This window comes from Myotis brandtii, unplaced genomic scaffold (genome assembly GCF_000412655.1).
Source record: "Myotis brandtii unplaced genomic scaffold, ASM41265v1 scaffold693, whole genome shotgun sequence".
In the NCBI taxonomy this organism is placed as follows: domain Eukaryota; kingdom Metazoa; phylum Chordata; class Mammalia; order Chiroptera; family Vespertilionidae; genus Myotis; species Myotis brandtii.
The window spans coordinates 2679763-2699761 of NW_005370710.1; the positions used below are offsets into that span (position 1 = coordinate 2679763).

At 47.7% G+C, this 19999-nt stretch overlaps 1 protein-coding gene across 1 annotated transcript in view; it reads right to left on the minus strand.

Annotated features, from left to right (window-relative positions):
• The window catches only part of DOCK3 (dedicator of cytokinesis 3), a 204694-nt gene that overhangs the window by 63447 nt on the left and 121248 nt on the right, over positions 1-19999 (minus strand). The window contains exons 12-15 of the mRNA XM_014529727.1: positions 16883-16943; positions 15382-15529; positions 9933-10021; positions 5819-5944 (exon numbers count right to left, since the gene is read on the minus strand). Of these exons, the coding sequence (XP_014385213.1) occupies positions 5819-5944; positions 9933-10021; positions 15382-15529; positions 16883-16943 (424 nt within the window). The remainder of the gene's footprint in view (positions 1-5818; positions 5945-9932; positions 10022-15381; positions 15530-16882; positions 16944-19999) is intronic.

Consider the following 19999-nt stretch of genomic DNA (forward strand, 5'->3'; position numbering starts at 1 on the left):
AAAAAAAAAAAGAGTGGGTGGGGGGGGGGGGGGGGGGGAATCTTCCAAGGAAGAAAGCAGCAAAGGAAAGCGGGGAGGCCGGAGTGAAGATGCCCGCAGCCTCCAGAGATGAACTGAGAGAGGAGGACTGGCTGGCACAGGCGGCCTTCAGAAGCCAGCCAGCCCGTCTCCCCGTCGTCCTCAGAAACACGGCCCATCTGATCGGCTCAGGCCTTGGAACCGCAATGAACAGGTTTTGCTTTTGGTTCGAAGGTGAGCTTTCTGGCTGCGTCAGACATGGCCGGGGCCTCTTTTCTGACTGCGGGAGTGTCTGTGGATCTCGTAGCATGGCACAGCGACAGACCAGGACTGGCACACACCTTGGGCTTCTAAGGCCTTCATGATCAGACCTTCTATTCGTCAGGTTACCTCCCTATCCCGGGAGTGCAATCATGGCGATTTGGTTGCATAATGAAGCTCTCAGAAGACTTTGTCTCAAGTAGGGAAGAGCAACCCATGAGAAGAATTAATTAGCAGCTCAGAGAAAGCCATCTTGCTCCTCAAGGAGCCCTGAGGCTGCCATGCTGGGGAGGCGGGCCGCCGTGAGGCCTGTCCTTGCTGCCACACAGGCGATCCTCTTGGGCCAAGTGGAGCCTCCACTTGGAGTCCTACCACATCACTAACAGACCACTCCGGCCTGCGGTGACGAGGACAAGCAGAAGGGAAACTCAAATTTATCAACTTGCTACTGTCAGGACAGAAGCTGAATAAAATCAGTCCTGAAAGTAAGATTCAAAATTAACTGGGAACGTTACTGTGGGTTATTGCTATTATAAGGGGATAAATCAAAGTCGGTTATACCTTTAATTTTTAACAATTGAAACAGACATGCCAGAGCCTTCTTGTGATAAGAAACCTTTTAGTTACACATTAGATTTTCTATGGAGTTTAAATAATTATTCAATTTCTAGGCTGATTTGGCAAAAAAAAAAAGTGAATAATCTAGAGAATTTTAATGTCTAACCCAGAGAATAGGTGCTTTGCTTAAATATTATCCTGGTTTTAACCAGAACTCTCTGGAAATTACTTTCAAGGTAATCCACCTGAATTTTATTTTATTATTTTAAAAAATTTTTTTTATTGATTTCAGAGAGGAAGGGAGAGGGAGAGATAGAAACGTCAACGATGAGAGAGAATCATTGTTCCGCTGCCTCCGGCAGGAACAGGGATGGAGCTCGCAACCCGGGCATGTACCCTGACTGTGAATCGAACTGTGACCTCCAGGTTTGTGGGTAGACACTAACCACTGAACACGCCGGCCCGGCAGGTTCTTGGCTTTTCTAAGCATGTCTTCTGTGCCACAGGTGTACTGGTTATATTGCTATGAAGTCAGGGACGTCCCCTGCTGTAACGGGACAGGGTGGGCACAGTGACCTCACTACACGATCATTTCTTTCCTGGGCTGATAATGTGATGATCTTTCAACCTGTTGTGGGCCGGAGGCGACCATCCCTAAACCATCCCTTACGCGTATCGCCAAGGCCTCGTCTGACAGCAGACGGCCCGGGCCTCTGCACCGTGGGACTCCCACCGCTCCCGTGAGGAGAGCTTCTTTCAAAGCCCGGGCCTCTGTGTTTGCCTTTGTGCGAGGTGTGCCCAGCAGAGCTGCAAAGAGCAGCTTTCTGCCCTCTGGTTCTGTGGGGCTTGGACTAAGCCCGCTCGCTTTCTTTTCAATGGGAGTAGCTGGCCGGCCTCATAAAACCTTTCCCTGAGCTGTCGCCTGGGGCTTGGTAAGGGGTTCTAAACATCCCCAGGTCTCCTTCGCTTCCTCAGATCCTAGTGCTCACCCAGAGTAACACGCAGTCTTCTAGGCTGGGCTGGTGGCTTCTCTTCTTACGTCTTGTCAGTTACCCCAAAAGGTGAGGCTGATGAAGGATTAATAATGTACATGACGCCCCACCCCAGTATTGCAACATTCCATGGAACAAATGAAGATGGAAACAAAGCAGGCAAAAAGCAGACAGGACACACAAAAGCAGGAACTTACACCCAACTATCTTCATCTCTGCACCAGAAAGAAAGGGGCGAGAATGAGGGGACAGCACAGAGAGAAACAAGAACAATTAAGACAAACAGGAAAAGAGAATAAACATCACTTGCAGGTCGCGATGAAGCATGCACTTTCACCGGGGTCAAAGCACAGGCAGAGTGTTCCTGAGCTCCAGGGAGAACCACCGGGCCCCCAGAGACTCAGCATGCCTGCAGCGCTGCCTTGTAAGGGCAAGTTCAGGGCAGCCCAGAGGAGCAGTACTGGTGCCAGGGCTGACTCGGGAGGGCAAGCATCCCTCAAGCAGCATCACCACCACCTGAGTGCTTGTGAGAAATGCCAATTGCCGGGCCCACCCCGAATCCTCCCATAGCAGAAACTCTCGGGGTGGGCGGGCGATCTGTTTCCAAGCCCACAGGCGGTTCTGACACACACTAAGTGAGAGAACTACGCTTCAGGGAGAGCGCAGTCCTCAGGACACACTAAGTCAAAGGGCAGATTTCTTCTGACAAGACAGAAAACCGTTTAACTAATAAAAAGCATAGACCATACCGCTCACAGTAAATAGCCTTAAAAATTCAAGGTTACAAAAATAAGTGAAAATGCTGTCATCGCACAGAGCCCGGAGGACTTGGAGCAGCCGCAGGGAAGCTAAGAAGCAGAGAGGCTGGAGGAGCGGCGCCCGGGCCAGGGCTCAGGCGGGGTCTGGAGAAGGCACAGCCTTTTCTCGAGCAGGTTTCAAAGCGTCCCTTTCTGTTTACAGTCTTTTGGCCGACAGCTTTCTTTAAGTTTTTTGAGGGCTAATCTGACAAGTGCGTTCCTGGGAACCGTGCTAACTTCAGCCTGTTCACCTGGAACACCTGTCCTGTTCCCATCTTTCTTGCCCATCTTCTTGAAAAAGATCTAGGAAAAGAGCAAAAGTGTGCCACAGACTTATTCGCTTTTGTACTGAACTAAGTGAGTTTGGAGGGAAGGAGGAACTGCCACAGAAATGTGACACAAACTAAAGGCTGTAAGTGCCCAGTTTCAAAATCTGGCTTAACCCCCCATATCTATTTGTTCTATAATCTAGAAGTCAGGGCCTCGGCTATGGCACACAGTAGGGCATCTCCTGCTCACAGCAGTCACGTGGTGTGCATGTACACACCATGAAAAGAATGGGAGACCATCAGAAAGACCTTTTCGGAAACGGCGCGAGGCGCTCGTGTGGCTAGAGCCTGTCGGGCTCCCACTGCAGTCGCTGCTCTGTGACTCGGAGCTGCGAGCTGTCAATGCGCTTTGACAAGGACGCGCCCGTCCACCCCGAGAAAAGCTCTCCAAATGAGTGCTGCCCAATGCTGGCATCTTAAAGTAAGGGTCACAGGTTAGGAGTAATTCTGGTTTTTTACGTTTACTCTAATTGCTCAGCCGTAAGTGTTGAAATGTTCACAGTTACTGACAATTTATTTCTTTGCTCATTTCCCATAGATCCATGTGTCAAGAAGCTGCAACTTCGTGTAACCTGGTCACTGTGAGGGCTGCGAGACCGCTGCAGCCCCGGGGCGATGTTCCTCAGGGGAAGGACAGACCCGCTGCAGGGGGACAAGTAGCCAGGCTTGGAGTCTCACCGAAGGGCGGTTTCCCAAGACGGGTTGCCTGCAACGTGAACCACCCAGCACCTTTCCTGCTGCTGCAGCGGGGCCTGCATGTTAGCACAGTCACGGTTTCCCAAGACGGGTTGCCTGCAACGTGAAACACCCAGCACCTTTCCTGCTGCTGCAGCGGGGCCTGCAGGCCAGCCTGTCACCTGCCCAGGGACGCAAACCCTCTGGTATCTCGGGTGTGTAAGGGGCTGGCAGTTGTTAGCTCACAACCCTGGGCGTGGTCATCTGTTCAAAAGCTCTCCCCTCAGGGGAGGAAGGACAGAGGAGGAGGAGCTTTCTGCCTGTGAACCACGCTTCCTGTCAGCCTCAGCACCCAGCAGGCTGACCCACAGCCCAGCCTGGACCTTCAAGATGGCCAGTGCCGGGGCTTGTGGTCGCTCAGCTGCCCGGGGCGGGAAAGCTCCTGAACCTCAGCTTGTCTCACCACCTGCGGCTGCAGCTGATTTCCATGGCGACGTCTAGATACCCCCAGTCCTTTCCACACCTGTGTGCCAGCAGCAGAGGCAGAGCGCTCCACAGGGACCTCTTTCCACAAAAGGTTTGGACAGTGTCACTTTGGAAAGCAAAGTCTGCTTCACAACATTTCACTGACGCTTGTTCCTTTCTAGGGTCTGCTCACTGGGTTTTAAAGTGTGAAGACTAATAGGAAGGAAATGTCCAAATCTTAGACATTAAAGGAAGGGAGGACTTTAAACACATCTCAGAATAGACGGCTCCACCTCCGAAGCCTGGATATCTCACTTAAAAAGCTCTGGGTAACCACCAGCTTTCTCCCGTGACACGTTGCCAAGAAGCCAGGGACTACACCTGGGCTCTTTTCCCGCTAACAGGGCCATGGAGGGCTGAGAAGTGGTCCAGGAGAGGAGAGGAGAAACATCCCGAGAAGGCCTCACCTCTCCAGCAGCCACCCCTAAGCCGTTCTTGAGCACCAAGCCTCCTCAGCATTTACAGGTAAAGGTGGATTGGCTGAGCGGCCCAGATTTCCCACCCGAGGACCCTCCTCACGTGCATGAGCAGAGACGAAGCTCTCCCCGCAGCTTGCTCTGCATGCACAGGGTCTGTGGAGCGGCATCGAAGGAGCAGAAAACAAGTCTGGGCCTAGTGTGGGAGGTGGGAGGCAGCTGGGACCCGGCACATGGGCCTTCTCTGTGCGCAGGCCACACTCCCCTTTGGGGCTGTGCTGGCAAACATTTACAACAGGAGAATTCGGGTCGCCACGAAGAGTTCCAGACGGGATGTTTATGACTGAGTGCCCACAGTCAGTTCAGTCTAGCCTGGCCTGGTCCTCTACACAAAAGCAAACGAGCTTGTAGCAGATCATTCACACTCAGTGGAAAGGGCAGATTCCTAGCTCCTGTCATCTGTCCAGATAACCAGCAATGTGTCTGTTCTGATTTTCCTCGCTTTGCTTGCATCTGCTCTGGTTCTCAGACCGCCTGCCATCCCTCTGAGACCCCCTCTACCTCCCCTCACTCCTGCAGCCCCCCTGGCTCCGGTGGCTGGGCTGACCCACTTCCCAGCTGTTTCCGCACCTGCCTGACTAGGAAATATGAACCTGGGATTGACCTGCTGGACCCGCACTGGAGGTCAGTGGGCCCCCACTTTCTGCCTTGGCTCTCCTCTGGGCCCTCGATGGGGGGTGGGGGGTGGGATATTCCTGAGAAACTGGCCAGGTCGTACAATCCAGTCCACAAAGCCTGACTGGTACCATCTGTCTTATCCACTTTCTAAAACGTTAAAATGCACCTGCTATTCCCACATGAAGTGGGACCCGGCAATGCCACAGGCACACATTCTGGTTATTCCTCCCCTTAAAGAGGAAGTGCTTGTGAGCCACTCCCTCCGAAGGAATGGACTGGGAGAGAGGAGTGTGGAAGGCCTCGCATGAGGTTCTTTGGGGGTTGCTGCCACCCACTCCACTCCGACAACTCAGCCCGCCGGCCACCAGGAGGTGGGGCTTCTGGGAAAGAACAGTACCAACCAGAGCCCGAGGGCCGCTGGCTGCAGACGCAGTCGGCAAGCTGACTTGGGATGCAGAGGTTTTCAGTGGCTCAGGCTCCCCCACAGCAGAGTTCAGCAACCGCTGACGAGACGAGCACGGGACTGATCCCAGCCCTCCTCCCACCCAGCCCCGAGAGGTTCTACCTACCTGGCATGATGACATCAGGAAATCCCAATTTCCTTGTAATCGCCAATCCCCTGTTAAATATCATGGGGTTTTCTCTCCGTATCTGTTCCATGTCTCCTCGAAGAAGCTGAAGAGAAATGATAAGGCCTGCAAAACAAAGGCAGTTTCTCCCTCAGAACACGTCCCGCCTGTCCGGTGGTGCTAGGAAAGACAGGGCCACACTGTTTCCAGAGGAAAACGTGCGAAGTTCAGCATTTTTCTTGAGAAAAATCTTGATGCAGAAAATATGTATTATTCTGAAGGAACATTCCAGAAAGCTAAAGGAAGTTAAGTCAGGATGACCTCAGTGACCCCGAGAACTCGTCTATTAAACACAGACGGGGCTCCTGGAGACCCAGCGTTCAGCCCAGGGCCAGGTGGGTCCTACGGGGTATTGAAGGGGAGGGCTGACACATGACCTGTACATGTAGGGACCCAGAGAAGCCTATGGAAACAACAGTAGCCTAGGACAGTGTGACCAGAGAAGACCTTGTGTCAGGGAGTCCCACCAGCTGGAAACGAACACACTAAGAGATGCTGGGTTTATGCTAGGAGAATGCCCAAGTGTCGGAAGCAGTGTGCCCGTTTAACCTGGCACCGTCTTGTAAAGTGAGCAGCAGAGCAGACACCACATGGCTCCGACAGGGAACCCCCGCAGTGCAAGGAAAAGAAGGGGTGTTGCTGTGAGGCTAGGTCAGCCATGTCTCAGACTCTGAGTTTCAGACCCTCCAGATGATCCCAAGGCCTTTCTTCAGAACTTAGGAGAATCTGTAATGTCCCCTCAGACAAGTTGCCTTCTGGCTCATTACCTGTACCTCTGGAGTTTTGCACAAAGTAAGAATCTTCTGGAAACTGCCCCTTCCCTGCCCCACAAGGGGCCCCTTGCAACCACTGGCTAGAAGGCTGTGGGTCAAGCCTAGATGGGAGTTAGGACGTGCCTCCAAGACTGAAGGAGAGTAGCTGTGGACGGATACATTTAGGTGCTGGTCAGCAGGAAGCAACCTCAGGGATGTAGAGACTTGGGAGTTGAGCAGGAAATGAACATCTAAAACGGGGGGAGCTGTGATGACAATTAGGACAATCAGGAGAGCAATGGCTAGGAGGAGACAGTGACAAGCGAAGCTGCAGAATAAGAGTGGGAGAGGGAGAGGATGGAGAAGTGGAGAAAGGAGTCAGGTAGAAGAGTCACAGGCACTAGGAATATGTACTCTCACAGCGGGGCCAGGGGGGGGGAAATACTACAGCCCAGCTAGAACCTCAAGATGATCTCACTGCTTCAGCGAATAAGCTCACGCTCCCCAAGAAACCTGCGATTATGTCTATGAAGGGCCAGGTGTCATTAACACCAGATCGCAGTGCCTAAGAGCAGACCCATGGCATTCACTTCGAATTCTGGGCAGATAATCCGTGTTGGGGTTCTGAACACCCTACAGTAATGTTTTCCAGCCTAATCGCTTGGTAGACTCAAGTACAATTAGTTTATGAACCTGAAAGGCTGGGGCCCAGAATCCAGACCACAGCGATCTCTGTAGAGGAGAGCAGCCTGGGAGGTACTCAACCCTCCCCCCCCTCCCGCCCCCTCGTTCATCTACCTGCAGTGTCTTTACACAGCCATCCACTCTTTCTCTGGGTGAACAGGAACCCACACCCCTAGGGACAGCCTACTGGAGTTAGGTCTGTAGCTACATACATAAGAGGCCAACAATGGACACGAGGAGCCATGTACATTAAAGCTGCACCTAAGAGAGTTCCTGCCAAGTGATACATTAACTCTCAGCTTGCAAATCAACGTAGCAATTCCTTCTGCATTTTCATATGATTTGACTTGAAGGGAAAGCACTTACAATTTCTTTAACAAAAAGGACATTTAACAAAGATGGGTGACAGTTACAGCAAAGTCAATTTTTTATACGGAAGTCTCTTTAAATAAAGAGACTAATAGAGACCTGAACTATTCCCCTCGCGCGACCTGTGGGATTCTCTGACATGAAGACCCCAGAGCCCAGCGTGGAAGACCCGGCTCAGAAGCTGGTAAGAGTGGAAAGGCCAGTGGCCTTGAGTTTAGAAACCTGGCCACTTCGTTTCTTGTTCAGCCACGAAGTCATTTCATTGAGCGTCAGTTTCCTCATTTACTTAATGAAAGAGATGAAAAAGGTAATTTCCAAACCTCAACCAGCGTCCGGTCAGGCCTGCCAAGAATCAGTCAGACACACAATTCAGAAAGCAGCAGCCTGTCTTTCCTTCTGGCTTTCCCACAAGTGCATGCAGCCCTCCTCTCACAACGGCCTCCCAGCTGAGGCGCCCTGACGGCTGCGGTGCCCCCAGCACCACAGGAACAAGTGCTTTTCTTTTTCTTTTTCTAAAAAATGTTTTTATTGATTTTAGAGGGAGAGGGAGAGGGAGGAGGGCTAGAAACACTGATGCGAGAGAAACATTAATCGGCTGCCTCCTACACGCCCCCTACTGGGGATCAAGCCCACAACCCAGGCATACGCTCTAACCAGGCATCGAGCCGATGACCTCTTGGTGCATGGGACGATGCCCAACTGAGCCACACTGGCTGGGCGAACATGCTTTTCTAAAACTGTTTAAACAGCCAGTGTCTGTGAGTTCTGGACAAAAACCATAGATACTGAAGATGGCACAGTCCCTGCTCATTCTGGGGAGTAAGACAGAAGTCAGCACCATAACCTGGTGAGGTGACGGTATTGGTGAACTGCTCTTTCAGCTGTTGCTTTTAATGTACTATTACCACCATCTCACGTTTAAATGTTCTCCATGTTTTAATCATATCATGTCTCAAGAAATTACAGTCAAGGGCAGCTCTTTATAAATCAAATAAGTAAATAAAACAAGGAACATGACAAATATTGATGTGAAGGGTAGTTTTCCAAAATGCTAGTAAGTTTCGATACTTGAAAAACAAGATTTTACTGCTTCTTGCTTCAGCCTAGATGTAGGTGAGGAATATGGACTTATCACACTGCATGGAGCTCTTTGGCATCCAGGCACACCCATTAGGAAGACAGTCACTTAAAACAACAGTGAGAGGCCCTGAGGGCCCCATGCTACAGAGCTTTAGGGAATCAAGGACTCCCAGCTGAGGTCTCAACCCTGCAGTCTCTGGTGTGGGGCAGCTCTGAGGACTCTGCGAGTGGAATATCTGCTGACCCTGACAGAGGGGGTCAAGTTCTCAACAGCTCCGGGAACTGCCAGGCCTTCCAGTGGCTTTACACTGCCATTTAGGGCCAACTTTTTATTTACAAGTCTATGAAAGTTAAAACAAATAAGATTATGTAAGAGATTATGAAATAACTTAGAGAGGTTAAAAACTGTCAAGAGAAACACGGTTACACGTAAATTTGAAAGCTACCTTTAGGGTATATAAAAGTTCATAGGCTTTTAAGTAGTGCTTCTAATTTAATCAAGCAATTAATGTTCGATTTATAAAACAACCATTCTAATGTGCAGAACTGCACCAAAATTTAGACAGAAACTACAGAAATAGGGCTTTAAAAGAAAAGGAGGAAAAAGGAAAAGGAGAAGTTGAGCTAAGATGAAACCTGCATTGTAATAAAGATGTTCTATTCCAGCGGTCGCCAACCTTTCGGACCTCACGGACGGCCAGTGGCCCGTGGCCCACCGGTTGGCAACCGCTGGAATCTATTCTAGCTCCAGGATGACTGACGGTGGCAGAACAGTCACTGGTTCTCATTGTGTCAGGCTTTGTTGGTGAGGCTCACACTAAACAGGAAGAGGAGAAGTGATAGTAACCTCTGTCTCTTTTGGGGGCTGGGTGTCATCTCTGCTCAGGAAAAGACAGACTCCACATGTGACAGACCCTGCAACACTTCTGCTCACTCGGGATTGACAGTGCAACTCACGTTCCTTATCAGAGCACATGGAATCGGTTGTTTGTAATTAAGAAAGGTCTCAAATTATCACAAAAAGAAAGAGAGTCCTTGGGGAGGAGAAGAAATGTCTGCAGGGAACTGAACTTTACACGTGGCCGCTGATCAGCACAATCGAGTAGGTGCGAGATTAGCAACTGCAAATACAACACGCGGCTGTATTTGCAGCCAGAGAAGTACGTCACCGTGGCTGGCACTGGGGGCGGAGTACTTGGCGCTGGACTTGCGGATGATGTTCTCGTGGATCTGCGACCACTCCCCCTCGTTGTTGCACCTGGAACAGGAGGACAGGCTTAGAGCTCTCAAGGGTCTTAAACACCTGCTCTGACGCCCCAGCCGTGCGTGTGACACAAAGTGTGAAGGGTACTTCACGCTCACTTTCCAAAAGAAGCAACTGTTTCACTGAGTTAGACAAGGCTCGTTTTCTGCTGAGGCACACAGACAATTCACACTTGGGAAATTCTAAAATAAATCTCTATAAATATTGGTTAAGAGGCGAAATACCCTCTTTTCTGAAGTAGCACTCTCCCACCTGTCAAGTTTTCTTCTTTTCTAGTTTCTTACACACACACACACACACACACCCCAAAAACAAACAACCAACAAAAACTGGGCTCAGAGGAAAGTCCCTGCTGGAGGAAACACAGGTCCTCCCGGTGAGCTCTGCTGTTCAGAAACGGACATGCCTGGCGCCGGCTTTATTCTGTCAATCAGCTCTCATGCTGCCCCAAGAGGAGACCCTGCTGAGCACAGGGCCATGTGGAGATCTGCTTGTGGCTCTATTTCAGGCAGACCAACATTTTAAAAGCCGTTTGGGAGAGTCGTGGGCGTGGCTCACTGTGAAACCCCCTGCTTTAGGGGAAGGAGGGCTTAGCAGGGAAGGCAGACGCCTACTTATGGGAGAATGGCGCTCTTCCCCAGGGGCTTCTGGATTGGGACCAAGGAGCATGAAGGACCACACTGCACCCCACTCACGCACGGCAGGTCAGGGTCTCCCCTCTAAAGGGCAGCTCAAGGGCTGCAGCCACCCCACCCCTGGTGCAGCAGGAGCAGAGACGAGCAATTCCTCACCCTAACGCAGCACGTCAATGAAACACCTGCAATCAGATCAGGGTCATCCCTTGACAATTCCATGTGACACTGGCAGTCCGCAAAGTCCTGGCCCCACCCCTGCCCCTGCTGGAGCGGGAGGTAGGGACCCACTGACCCCAGAAAGCAGGACCCAGGGACAAAGGAAAATCCACAGGGTCTTCCCATGGCTGCTCAGAGGGTGGAGTCCAGCCCAGCCACTTCCAAGAAGAAACCCCAGTAAGTATGTCACGTGTACAAAGCAGTGTGAAGCCCAACCACTTCCTAAGTGAAAGGGCTTGTGCAGAGGCCACGCCGCGTTAGAGAAGGTTGTCACTAGCTTAGCTGTGCTGCTCAATCGCTGGTTCTTCGGACTGTCCCGTCAGTAGAAACAAGCCTGCAGAGAACTGTCAAGACAAGGTTCTCAGGAGTTCCGGGAGGTTACTTCCTGCTCCCAGGATCCTTCAAACAAAGGGCAGGAGAGTGTTCTTTCAAATGACCACTATGATCTAGCAACTCAGCGGGGAGTGCCCAGCGGAGTGCCCAGCGAGAGGCTGGCAGCAGCATGGGCAGCCCTCCTGTCCTACGTGCAGTCATCTTCCAACCGGTCAACACATCAGGGAAGTGCCCGCTGGTGGATTCAAAGTTGTCTTTCTGTCAGTCTCTTGTCACTTTCTAGGTCCACAAGATCAGGAGGAATTTAATGGAACTCTGACTACAGTTTGTCATAAATAACGCACTGCTCCCCGCCCCCACACTCATTTCAAAAGAGTCTTGAAAATTAACTCCCTCCCTCCCTCCCAAACAGACCCTCACTGGCGCCTTGGCCGTGAAGGCAAGCCAGTGCTTTGCTGACCACATGAGCGGTGACTGTGTATTATTTCGCTCACATGTACCCTTCCCCCCAACACATACAATTCAGATGCCAGACAATGGACGGCTTGTCCCTTAACTGTTGGTGGCCTTCATAGCTCTGCCTTCAGCCCATTCCCTCCTTATTCTACAAGCTTTCCTGGGCAATCCCACCTACTACTATAGTTTCAGCCACCCCAGAAGGTGCCAAACCACAAAGCAGTGTCTGCAGCCCAGACTCATCCCTAAGTTCCTGGCCCACATGGCTCCGAGCGCTTTGGTCCTCTCTCCGCCGCCCGTCTGCTCCCAGAGACTCCCTCTCACTGAGTGGAACCCACTGGTTCACCCAAGCAGAGCCCTTCCAGCTGTCACCAGGCCCGGAGAGTTTGCTGCCTTAAAGTCTGTCTCTCACTGGCCTTTCAGACACCTCCCTTTCCAGAATGCCGAGAGGAGCTCCTCAAATCGTTTGAAACTAAGTGGATGTGGTGTCATCAGCACCTTTTACCAATCATGAGGATGTTTTGTAAGGAAAAATTATAAATGTAAGCATTTATTACATAATCAAATGAGTTGTGATTATAATCAGGCATGATTATGTCATCCAATCAAATTAATATTTAGAGCATGATTACTGATGTTGATAATTTACCCTCAATCTTAAGATGCATGAGAAATGGTGTTGGCTTTAGTTCCTTGACACACTTCTCCTTTTATGTTCTAGGCTCCAGGTTCAACAAGCCCTGTGCCTGCTTGTGACCCCTAGTCCCTATGGCCCAGAGGAAAGATCTGACATCTCTATCAGACTAAACAACACAGCGTGGTTACATTGGTGATTTTTAAGGTTTCTGGCTCATTAGAAGTGACCTAGTTTTAATGCCTTGGCTCCTTGTTGAAATTTTCTTAAAAGGATGTGGTGCCTTCCCATACACACGTGATCTTAACAGCCATAAAGCCGGAGCAGTGACCATGGCAAGAAACATTAAATCTCTGTTTGAGGCTGATTCTGAACAAGGAAAGAATTGATGAGAATGTCAAAAATTGACATATTTTGCCAATTCATTGATTAAAATTCTACAAGAGATTTTTACCCTTGCAAAAGCCTGTGCTAGCCAAGGCTAAAGCACTAGTAACTGTAGCCGTCAGCAAACCCTTTAAGCTTCAACTCAATCTAACCAACATGTCCCCTGAAGCTCACTTGGCCTGCGGGCTGGCTGCACTGTGCTGACGTGGGCTTACAAGACGAACCCTCGGTCTGCACGTCAGCGCAGCTGCCAAATGTGCAGCTGGGGGTCTGCTTGAAAGTCTCCTGATATTTTCAAGTGGAAAAGTTATCCTCTGTTTTAACTCTCTCGGTGCTTCAAAACATTTCAAACTACCTTCTCCAGAAGCACACTGTTCTTTAGTTTTCCAGAGCTGATCCAGTAGACACAGCTCATAAGCAGCAGCTACGCAAAAGCTACATATGAACCCACTTCCTTGCAAAGTGACAGGCTGGCGCTGGGAGCTGCTGTTTTAGAAGCGATTAGCTCAGTTACGCCTGACAGCATGATTTCCAGAGGGATGCGGGCAGGCCCCTACGCACGACGCGAATCGGCACTGAAGCAAGAACAGCTCATACACGCACGGAGATGCCAGCCTCCCGTGCTGCCTAGACACCTCTTGGACAGAGTGAAGCAAGATGGTGATGATGTAAGTTTGGATTTCGGTTTTAGTCCTTTTCGAAATGAAAAGGGCGTATCAAGAAGCAGGTCCCACCCGGCCGGCATGGCTCAGTGGTTGAATGTCGACCTGGTCACAGTTTGAATCCCAGTCAGGGCACATGCCCGGGTTTCGGGCTCGATCCCCAGTGTGGAGTGTGCAGGAGGCAGCCGATCAATGATTTTCTCTCTCTCATCACTGATGTTTCTCTCTCTCTCCCCTTCTCACTTCCTCTCTGAAATCAATAAAAATATATTAAAAAAAAAAAAAAGCGGATCCCAGCCCCCATCAATGCAGAGATTTGGTATATGAGAAAGTCTGTGATGGGCGCATACAAGGAAGAGAAAAACCCACCAATATTCCCTTTGTAAGTTACTATTCCAAAAGAAGAGCCTCATCTATGTTTCTCTCTCTCCCCTTCTCACTTCCTCTCTGAAATCAATAAAAATATATTAAAAAAAAAAAAAAGCGGATCCCAGCCCCCATCAATGCAGAGATTTGGTATATGAGAAAGTCTGTGATGGGCGCATACAAGGAAGAGAAAAACCCACCAATATTCCCTTTGTAAGTTACTATTCCAAAAGAAGAGCCTCATCTCATCAAATCATGACTCTGACCGGAGCTAAGGGAAACAGGTAGTAAGGAGGTATGGCTCTTTGTTTAATTACTAAAATGTGGTTCATTATATAAAAGCCCAAATTAAGTGTAATTGTGGATTAAGCTCACTGCATGCCTAAACCAGACAGAACAGATTGGACAGAAAAATATCCATACAATGTTACGGTGAAGCTATATTAACATGGTGATTGACAGATTTAACTTGGAAAAACAATATTTGGTTAAAACCAAAATAGGACAGATTTTAAAAAATATCTTCCCAGCATTATACTTGTTTTGAAAACTCACCATGCTTTCAGCATTGCTATTCATGCCTAAGTCTTAGCAGCAGAGCCAGACAATGTGCCTGGAATCTGTGTTTCATTAGTTTCCCCTTTTTGTTAACAGGAGTCAGGATGTGACGCACTGCTTCCCAGGACAGGTCCCTGGGCTGACGAACACGAAAAATAACACATGCCTTGCTGGGTGGGGCTTACAGACCCGGGTGGTGGGAGTGAAGGGTGAAACTCCAGCTCCTCAGAAAACCTAGCTTTTCTTCAAAGCAGGGCAGCCTGACTCATGCACTTTCTTTGAAACCAGCTCAGTTACCATAGCTGTGGGCAAGCATTAGACACAGAAGACTCTCTTATATCCAAAACACATGAAAAACTGCATGACTAGCCTTTCTGTAAATATATAATACTAGAGGCTCAGTGCACAGATTCGTGCACAGTGGGGTCCCTCAGCCTTGACCCGGGACCCCTCGGGGGATGTCGGACTGCCAGTGTAGGCTCGATCCCCGCTGGGCCTAAACCGGCAGTCTGACATCCCCCGAGGGATGTAGCAGTGTGTGAAGCAGCAGGCAGCTGAGGAGGAGCCTGAGCCAGCCTGCTGTGCCTGCCACCGCTGCTAGGTAGCATTGCTGTGGCGGCAGGAGAGGCTCCCACCGCCGCTGCTGCACTCACCAGCCGTGAGCCCGGCTTCTGGCTGAGTGGCGCTCCCACCGTGGGAGCGCACTGACCACCAGGGGGCAGCTCCTGCGGCAAGTGTCTGCCCCCTGGTGGTCAGTGCATGTCATAGCGACTGGTCGACTGGTCCTAACAGTCACTTAAGCTTTTATATATATAGATGTCTGGTTAATCCGGGCTAGAAGAGAAAATGTGGACCACCAGACTTTTACGTTAGGAAAAAAGGCTCCAAATTCAGCTGCTTCAGAATCACCTGGAAGCTTATTAGAAATACAGCTGCTGGAGCCCCATCCCAAACCTTAGATCAAAAACTCTGACTTTCGAAGGACTCTCTACCCTACGTGCCCTGATAATTCCATGCCCCACAAAGCTTAAGAACTGCTGCCCTTGAGGACAGTGCTGGGATGTCTTACGTTACAAATCATTCATATTTCTGATATGCATTACTCACGTGTAAACCTTAAGAACAAAATCCTTTTCTTCCTTTAATTCTGTGAGCGACTGTAGGACATCCAGGATGCTTAGGACCGCACAGCCGTATGGTCGCCGGTAGTGCAGGTGAGCAGGGCCCTTCTTCGAGTCATTCAGGAGCATCCGGCCTAGCACACAGCACAAAACCCAGTCAGACTGAGAACTCCATGCCGCTCTCCAGCCCGACTGCCAGCCAGGGATGCCAGAGCTGCAGGCATCTTAGAGATGCTCCAAGTTGGAAGACTAACTTAGGACTAAATAAGGACGCGGGGATAGTTATGTGAGGGATGCTAACCAGGCCTGTGGCCAGGCTCTTCCCCTGCATCACATTCAACCAACCATTCTTATTGCCCACGTCAACACCAAAGGGCCATTTATTAATCACGTGACAATAAAACCAAGGTTTCATGAACTTCTTGGAAAAACCAATGTGCTGATTGATTAAAATTTAGGCCTATTAAGGAAGTTCCATATTTTAGCTGCCAAAGCCACTCCTGAACCAGCACAGGAGCAAGAACTGCCTCACAAAGTGGATAAAACCTTGCTTTTCCTGCTCACGAGGGCTGAGCTATAGTGACAAGAGGACTTGCAAATGGAATACCAGAACCTCAACAAATGCTTTATCAAGTGAAGCAAAACAAAGCCACAGCAAAATGGCTGTTTTGTTGGCAAAGGATTCAAACACATCCTCTGACAAAATTTGCCAAAATCCAAACCTATGAAGGAAGACTTGGTTAGTCAGAGCCGCCCAGATTATGTCATATATTTGAAATAAGGCTAGGCAAACCAACCACAGAACAGTAGCCAACATCACTTTTTTCATCTTGTGTGGCACAGAAGTAAGATGCCATCCATCTGCTCCAACAAGAACAGTGACTCTAATTTTGTGGGAAATCGCGCAGATCTATACTTTGGATACAAAACACAGCAAAGGCCATTCACCACCTGTTAAGTTGGCAACCTTGGCCAGCTGCTTTAAGACCTCTGTGGCAGAGGACTGACACAGAGGCAGGGCACTCTGGTAAAGAGAATGCCTACAAGCAGACCACTCGAAATAAAGGGTTTGGGTCCAAAACTAATAGGGAACAAAAAGTTGTGAGCCCTGGCCAGTGTGCTCAGAGGGTTGAGCATCGTCCCAAGCACCGAGAGGCCACCAGTCAGGGCAATGCCGGGGTTGCGGCTCAATCCCCAGTAGGGGGCATGCAGGAGGCAGCCGATCAATGTTTCTCTTTCTCTCCTTTCCTCTCTCTCTTGAAAAAAAATCAATGAAAACATATTTTAAAAAGATTTTATGTGAAAAAATATACTCATTTATAGCAAACTCAGCTACCATAGCAGCTGAGCTGAAGACAGAGTTCCAATACAGGCTAAGACCTGACATAACAGGGAAGAGGTGGGGAGAAGACAAAGCTCGGACATAGCAGATACTTATCCCAAGTTGGCCTGGTCTTAGTCACGGGAATGAATAAGGTGAACAGTACCTATTCGTATCACATGGGCAACTATATACAAATCTCTCTTCATATCTTTGCTGCTCAGATCCTAAGAAAAGAGAAAAAAAAAGTTAATTAAGGCAACGAATACACAGAAAATAATTAAAATTTCCTTTTGAACCTCATAAGGTTTACTTTTATGACTTTTAGCGTATGTGATTGGTGGGGAAGGGAGGTTCAAGCTCATCACAGTTTAGTGCTTATACGATTCCTGCATCAATGAATGGCTCATATCTTATAAGCCTTTGGAAGTTTATTTTATTGATAACACTTTTCCAGCTCTTATGTCAAACACCTAACAAATATCTACAAGAGTTTTCACATTAGAAATCTTCATGATGTTGCCTAATATTACATAACATTTTGTAACAAAAGAAATGTTCAATGCACAAAAGTGGGAAAACACCAAAAAAGCTCACTAATGACTGAAATTCTAAAAGTTTTTTCTTTACTACTTTACATTTATTCCACTGTCTACACATGATCATTATTATTGCACACTAGGTGTGCTCCCTTGAAAAAGATTAATTTGATCTTAGTGAACTCTCAATAATTTAATCTCCACTTCTAAATTTAGATATATATCATTTGTACTTGAGTATAAAGCTGAAAATAATTTCATCTGGAAAAATTTAAGGGCTTCATTAAGTAAACAAGTCTGATTCAGAATCAGAAACTTTAAGAACTAGAGTTATGAAAATAATTTCATACATTATTTATGTTTAGAACACATTTGAAAATAAAATACTTAGGAATAGGCATTTATACTTTATTTAACACAATGCACTTGAAGTAACGTTTCAGACTTTCACCAGGTCATCAACTCACTGCTTCCTCCCAGCCGTCGTGGAGAATGAATGATTGATGGAGTGACCGCCGTCCTTATGAGACAGGCTCTCCTGATTTCCCTTTTCCTTCCAGGAAAAGGTCCCTTAGTTCCATTTCCTTCCAACCTTTCATCTTGTGATTGGTCCCAGATGCTTGTCTCTCTCCAATAAAGTGGGAAAAGGGACAGCCAAGTGGCAGCCATCATTTTGAATGAGCTTTGCGACCCAGAGTCCCCATGTTTGCTTTATTTTTATTTATTTTTAAATGAGGACTACATTAACAGTTTTTAAATTAAATGTATTAAAGTGACATTGGTTAATAGGGTCATACAGGCTTCAGGTACACATTTCTCTGATACATGATCTTATGTTGCATGTGTGCCTACCACCCAGTCATGTCATCTCCAGCACCATCTATTTGGCCCCCTTTACCCTTCACCACCCCCACCCCTTTCCTCTGGTAACCACCAGACTGTAGTTTGTGTCTATGAGTTTCACCCTGTTGCCAGGTCAGGACTAGGGTGAGGCAAAGAAGGCATCTAAGGTTCAAAACTGAAGGAGGTCTCATTCTCAGAACCCTCTGCTTTGCTCGCTGGCCCTAGTCCCAGCTCTGCCCTGAACAGTGGTTCTGAACATAGGAAAGGAAAGCAAACATGAAAAAGCATGTGTAATGGTGAAACTGAAACTTTTTTATTCTAGACGGTCATAAGCTATAATATTTTGCCAAATTCTTGATGGGATAATAAAATATGCTTGCAATGATAGAGGCTAAAACACAGTTTAACATAAATTGGTATTTCTGGAATCACAAATATATATTTTTACATGAAAGTTTTACTTGTCTTTTGGTATTAAAATGGGTGTTTCAGGCTCCATTTCACTAATTCCTTTAATTTACAAATGGATTTAAAATTATACCCTCAAAATAGTACTGTATTTTGACACTTATTAAGATGGCAACTAAATAACAAATAAAAACTGAAAAACAGATTACCATTTCCATGTGTTTCGGGGGACTGAAACATGACTATTACTGAAGGATATAGAAATAGCTAACACATTTCAAAGTGAAACGGTTCCTTCTGGATAGCCCGGATTATGTTAGTCTGAACTATCAAATGACCCTATAATCATCAACCCAATACACCCAGAGAACTAACCAGATGGGCTGTACACAACAGGACCAGGGACCTCTCCCTCGGCTCTGACTGAATAAAAGGAAGAAGCCTGAAATAAAATGAATAGTATTTTCCAAGTAGGGGCTCTTTCTGACCATGTTGTACATGATACCCAGAACTCTTTATGGTATTCATTTGAGGTCAATCAATATATGATAATAATCGGCGCAAGGAAATATTTTGAGTAAAATTATTACTCGTGAGTCCCACATAATTTCAATGCCAAATTTTAATATAAAAGCTATCTTATTAAAAGTAAATGCATAGATGGGGGGGGGGGGGGGGGGATAAGGTCACATATGTAATACCTTAATCAATAAAGAAAAAAAATCCAAAAAAATAAAAATAAATAAAAGTAAATGCATAGTTAAACATAGTTACCACAGAGTTATTAAATGTAAACTCTTCAAAACCAAGTACCAAGTGTGGCTATCCATATTAAATACTCAAAACCACCATTCAGCCAATGAGCAAGGTTTGAATTTAGATTAAGTCACTGGACCATACCCTCCAACCCCACCTCATTAGAAGCTAGTGCCCAGTTAGGGCAGTGACTCGGGGCTCAGTGTCTTAGATTCAGTTGCTAACATTCTATTTTAAATATGGAAAGCTAACTCATTTCCCTGCGCCTTTTTCAGTAGAGATCATGGGATTTACAAATATAAAACAAAGCCAATTTGTTCATACTTATGCTGCAGAAAAGGAGGCAACGTTTTAATATGTAATATCACTATACTCATAATCAAATTCATTCTTAATTCCACTACCTAAAATTCTATTTTGAAATGTGCAAGAGTATAAGTGAATGTAGCAAATATAATGCCAACTAATGCAGGGAAAGCAGTACAAGTTCATTGTCTGAGTTGGTCACTCAGATATAACAAAAAGCAAGCACATGTTCATTTAGTCATGTAAGGGATCATTATTACGGTCTCAGTATTTGTTGGGCGCTACGTGTGAGGCACTGGGTGTCAAGTAAGGAGTAAATACACAGACATGCCCACTCGCTCATACACACAGCCACAGCTTCCCACGAAAGCCAGCAAACCCTCCTGTATTAGACACCCACACAAACACGAAACACCTCCTTCTTGGATAAA